Raw genomic sequence first — 5,903 nt, 5'->3', positions numbered from 1 at the left:
GCGGGGCGGAGGAGGGAGGAACTTTTACATCCAGGGGATCAAAGTTTTCGGTCCCTTTTTTTTCCGCAGTTACACGCGTCTGTGTTAAGTCGCCCCCTTGAACTTTTATTGCCCACGAGGAGAGGTATAATATACGTGTGTGTGTATGAATGCACAGTGATGGACAATATTATTTGTTTCTCGGTTTAACATGATGGATTTATAGTGAGTACCGTTTGTTGGACACGTGATAGGCTGTTTATCATTTATGAAACGCGTCAAGTGCGAAGGTGAGCATACCAACTGCGTCTCCGGTCCGAATTTGTAGTAATGACAGTAATGCCCCATACACGTATCAAAAACATCATCTTTTGAAAAAAGAAATATATCAATTGGCTTCAATCTGCTTCATGGCCTTTATTGTGGCGTTTATCCGAGTTGTTATATTTTTTAGCGATATTAAAAAAAACTTTGGGCCAGTAAGAAAAGGAGACCAGCAGCTTGGGCAGCCCAAGAAACGCGCCAAAATAAAAAAAAAGCTCAACCCCCATGGAGCCGCATGACAATCGATGAGCTTGCACCACGTACATGTCGCCGCGCCCCCGAGGAAAAGGGCCGAGGGGGGTAGATGAGAGCAGACCAGACGACACTTCCTGCCCGGTCTCTTTTCTTCCCCCGTAACTCTCTCGCCACAGCCCCTCCCTCCCTGTCCCACCCGTGGCGTCCCTTCTCGATCTTTATATTCTCTTCTGGGTTTGCGAAATGCACCGGCACATATGGGGAAGGGGAAGGGGAGGAAAAAAAGGGAGCTGCTGGGCGTCCTCGATCTCTCTCTCGAGTGTGCTCAGCTCGCGCTCCAGTCACCACCCAAGGCGCGAATAAAATATCCGCTTGGAGCCAGTGACGGGGGGGATCGAAGAGAGCTTCCAGTGTGTGCCAAATGGCGCTTAGTATTCCGGCCGGTTTCTGGCTTAGCGCTCGAGTAACTGCGACCCCCTTCTCCTGCCGATGGTGGCAGTTTTGTGTGTCTCTGTGTATAGGAGGATGCATCAGAGGAAAAGGGTGCAAGGTGCAGGGATGTGACTCCATGCTCTCTCTTATAACGCGGATATGCTGAAAGGAAGTCGTACGTAGATGCGCCTGTACCTACTGGTGGAGTGCATGGTTATGTGCCATTTGCAATTGTTTATTTCATTTTTTTTCAGCCCTGACTAAATAGTAAGTTTTTGCGTGATCTAAGACCAAGATCTCTACTTCTTCAAGCTGATCATCACTTCTCCAAAGCCCGACATTTTTTCGAAGCTTGAAAAAACATTGAGTGTTATTATTCTCGTATACGTGTTACGTGCGTAACCATTTAGCGAAAGCCAACAAAAGCCAATTTGCAAAACAATAACGCGCGCACCCCGGCATGATAATACGATTGGGTAGACAAACGAAATTTCCAAACTACACCCATCCGGCTCCTCGAAACCGTACCCTCGCCAACTCTCGCGTTCCCTCCCGCGCGACGCTAACAGTGTATAAATTCACCACCGGCTAACCCGATTGAGCGCCACAACGCTCGGATGAATCTCACCAGCTCGCACCCCCACAGCGTGACAGAGAGAGAGAGAGAGAGAGAGAGAAAGAGGGAGGGAGAAAAAGAGCCAAGGTCTTTCTGCAAGTGGCAGGGGGACGACAGGTGTTATAACTTCATTAACATCATCAAGGGGGGAAGAGGCACCGGGGACAAAGTGCACGCGGAAGCCACTTGCAAATGCGGCGCTTCCTCTTCTTCTCCTCGGCAGCAAAGCTCGCGACGAGCAGCCCGACCGCAGTTTACAAATGGCCTCCGACGTTTATTATAGCACCCGTGCCCAACCTGTATACCGCTCAAAGTGACTTGGGTATAGGTGGGCAAAGGAGCATTTGTTTCGCCAAAGCCCCTGCGATGTTCAGCGTCACGCGAACGTGTGTACAAGAGGCGGGGGGTGGCTCGCGCGTGCTCCTGTTGGTAAATACCAGAGGCACGGTACACTTCGTTACGGAAGTTTTTCGCACCCCCGTCCCCCTACTCGGCTATTTCGTATTCCGTGGAGCAGTGGCGTGTGAGTTGGGGCATGACGGCCGTTTTCTGTAATTACGAAATTGCGCGCTTCTGGGGTTGGGTGTACGTACAGTATACCCACACGTGGGGTATGAGCAATGATTGAATCGCGTTACGCGGGTTCGTCGCGAGTACTTTATTTTTTTGTGCAGTTGATCGAGAGGATGGAGGGTAGTAGTACGGTTGTATGTGTCATATTTCTTTTCGATACTCTTTCGGTCCGAACTTTTTGATTATTGGACGGATTCATGGAAAATATGTGATTAAGAAAATTGACGGTCGAAATAAATGTCAAGTTTGTGAATTATCATGCTCGCATCAGTTTTATTTTCAATGCATGGACGTATCGGAGCTAACTGCTTTTACAAACTGTGCCTTGTATATCACTAGCAACTACACAAGGTTGTTGGAAATTTTTAGAAAAGTTGATTTAAAAAAAAAAATAATGAAAAAAAAAAAAAGTTCAATTTTAGTATCAGTAAAAAAAAACACTCACTTCTAGCTTGATCAAGATTAGTAAAAGTAATGTTGAATTATAACTGGACACAGACAGACACCCTTTGCTCGAGCCCGAAAAAAAGTTGTTTAGTACTTCTCATTGGTCTGTAATGAGGTATCTTTACCTGCAATTTCTCTTTTATTCCCCACTTGTGTTAAAACAGTTAAAATTAGACCTATGAGTAACATCACGAAGAAAAATACATACACTACTATATCGGCATGATATGAAAGTATTTGGTCGCAAATCGCTATCATAATTGCAGTGATGATTTGACTTCCCAATTGTAAAACTAAAATGCTATAGGTTTCTGATACTGGATACGATATTTCGACGCACAACTCACAGCTAATTGGTTGATAGCCATATCCAAACAATCTGAAAATGACAATATTTTTATGATAGTTTCAAGATAAGGGTGTGCGTAACGCGTGTTGTGAAAATATTTCCAGAAATACATGCTACAAGATCGGGCTCATCGATAAAAATCGTATCGTATCATATGTAAATGCATGATATAGAATTTTTTTTTCCGGATATGTTTTTAAAATATTAAGTATAGTTCATTGATAAACGCTTTGTTTAATTAAAATAAAATTCTTACCCGTATATACCAGCCACTATGAAAATAGTCCATTTAACTTTGATTATGTAGAAACAAATCGGAAATGCCACCAAACTTAAGACGAATCCTGCATACAGAGAAACAGCCAAGGCTCTAAAAATAAAAATTATTAAAATCGTAGGGCACGTCAAAGTTAAGTAGATAAAAACACATGACTCACTTGAATTTTTTAGTTGCATCTAAAATTTTGCTGAAAATTATGGCCCCTACGAGGCCACTCACAATGATAATCAAACTAACGATACCAGCATTTTTTTCTTCATTCTAAAAGTGTAAAAATATAAAACATGTAATGGGATTGGAGCCCTATAATTATGGACTTTTCAGTCATAAGCGGAATAAACCTTGAAATGAGTCGTATAAAGCGGGTTGAGTAAAGAACTCATGGCTGTGAGTTGGCCCATCAGTAAACTTTGAGCCAAAAAGAGCAAACAATAATTTTTGTTTTTCAAAAGCTGACAGAGGGACCTCCAAAATCCGTCACTGTCGATTTCTTTGAGCTTTTGCAGTGCTCTGGATTTGCTTGGCGGTAGTTTTGGCTCCCTTTTAAAAACTGTACAAATAAATGCATGACTTAGGGAGCTGGGGCGCACTTAACGATGAAAACTTCAAAAAAAATGTATATGTTGTAACAAAACATTGCATGGATGTTGTCGCCATGTTTTTAAAAAGAAGATCAGATTGACTATGCCATTTATTCCTTATTTTTTATCTCCCATACAAAAAGTATTTATGCTGTTTGATTTACACTATAAGAAATTAGATACCTTGAAGAATATTGTGTAATTTTTTTTAAGTATATTACTTAGAAAAAGTAATAAAACAAGCTGATTCAAGTACCAGTACTGAAAGTTATTTTGAAAAATTCTTGGATTGAATGTCACTTAAACTTTTTAATGCTAAAATAATTTCTTTTTTTTTCGTAGAAAAGAAAAAATGCACATACACAAACTATCACTTTTCTTTAATTAAAATCAAATATTTAGTTAAATATTATACACCTATCGGACTCACTATCACTGACTCACGACACAGCAAACTACCTTTGCGATGCACGACACGCATCTTTTAGGTCAAACATCTCCCAGGAAGCTTTCACTATAAATTTCTTGCACGTAAATCTCAAAAAAGCAGTTATTGGTTGATATCCCTTCAGACAGCATTAAATGCCCAAATGAGGAAAGATGTATACTTTAACTGGTTGCTCACGATGTTCACTCTTGGACTTACGAATGAATACTGAGATAATAAATAAACGGTTTAGGTGCGTTTTTTTTTTTTAAATACGGTACAAGTGTGTTAAATCAACACATTTGAAGCGTGTAATCTTTAAACGCGCATTACGTGTGTTTTATAACATACAAGAAACGAATTTAATAATGTACACGGATAACGCGTGTAAAATTATATGCTAGAAACGCATTATTATATTATAAAACAGACTTACGCGTGTTACTTTAACACATTTGAAGTGCTTTGAAAATATAACTCGCCTATGTGTGTTAAAATACACGCTGTATATGTGTAACTTAAAACACTTTGATTTACAGTGCACAAATGCATTTACCGTAATCGAGAGAGCGGGTATTTTTGGGGCAAGTTAGTACAGCAGACTTTGTCACGGCGCCTTATGCACATGAACGTGCCCCCCTTCAACTCCCCGCGGGAGCAAGGAAAATCCCTTAAAATCCACGATTTTTCGGAAAAACAAGAAAAATGCGTATACTCACAAATGAAAATGAGGAGCATAGTACAGGTACAATAAACCGCTTGGGGAAGTAGGAGACTCTTCAAGCCGTCCCCGATATCTTTACCTTCCGTTGTAACGACGGCAGGCACAAGAAAGGACATTGCCGCCATGCCCACCTTCTGACCAGCGAAGCCCATACCCGTAGCCGTGGCAACTTCGTTGGGCCCGAACCATCGCGCCGCAAGTATTCCGGGCAGGGATATCACTACCCCTTGCCAGGCTCCGACGAGTGTCTGGCCGAGAACTGCCAAAACAAAGGTGTCAGGTGACGTTGCTATGTATTTTATCCACGTGCCGAGACAAGTGGACAATGACACTAGTATCATGGTGAATCGCAGGCCCCAGCGGTTCATGATCAAAGTGCAGGGGTATATCATAATCGGCACCGATAGATTGAACACAATGACTGTGCTCTGCACTGCTAGTGATGATACGTCGTAGTATCTGATTGTTCAATGAATTACAAAAATTTATTTGATATATTGTTTGCGAGACGCATTGGTTGGGTAATGTAATTTATTCCTCCTACCTTGTTACGATGCTTTGAATAATGGTATACTGGAGGTACTGGAACTTATTTCCGGTTGCAAGTAACGTGAATTGTAGCAAAATGAACCATCTCTTTTTGTACACTTTAATTTCAACGGGATCCGCCTGTGCTTCGCTTTCGTTCGGAATTTCTGGAGAAACTTCAATCACGCTTGCAGAAGAGTTTTTCGTGGATCGATCTTCGTTTCCCATCATCACTTTCGTACGAGAAAAATTTTTTTTAAACATTTTATCACTACTAGCTTCCTTACGAGTAACTTGTTAAACAACTACTTTGTCGTTGAAATAAATTATAAAAGACTTTCAACGTCTTGAGTAGCTTGTTGGTCTGTGCTTTCTTCACTAAAATCGACACGAAACTCAAATCGTTTATTTATACCCAACTAATGAAAGCACGCACATATCTTTATCG

The 5,903-nt window shown here is 41.4% G+C and overlaps 1 protein-coding gene across 1 annotated transcript; it reads right to left on the bottom strand.

Annotated features, from left to right (window-relative positions):
- Window positions 1-2,859: 2,859 nt before the first annotated feature.
- Window positions 2,860-5,683, bottom strand: LOC106637055 (putative MFS-type transporter C09D4.1). Its single transcript, XM_089596096.1, has 6 exons — window positions 5,472-5,683; window positions 5,007-5,386; window positions 3,537-3,745; window positions 3,353-3,456; window positions 3,182-3,285; window positions 2,860-2,945 (listed from the first exon to the last, which is right to left on the bottom strand). Exons 1-6 carry the CDS (start codon window positions 5,681-5,683, stop codon window positions 2,860-2,862), a joined length of 1,095 nt encoding a protein of 364 aa, XP_089452222.1.
- Between the last annotated feature and the right edge of the window lie 220 nt (window positions 5,684-5,903).

The sequence above is a fragment of the Copidosoma floridanum genome, unplaced genomic scaffold, assembly GCF_036245765.1.
Source record: "Copidosoma floridanum isolate Cflo_tuat_1 unplaced genomic scaffold, Cflo_Japanese_pri ptg000029l, whole genome shotgun sequence".
NCBI lineage: Eukaryota > Metazoa > Arthropoda > Insecta > Hymenoptera > Encyrtidae > Copidosoma > Copidosoma floridanum.
The sequence above is the reverse complement of the archived record's forward strand: the minus strand, read 5'-3'. Positions and strand labels throughout refer to the sequence as shown.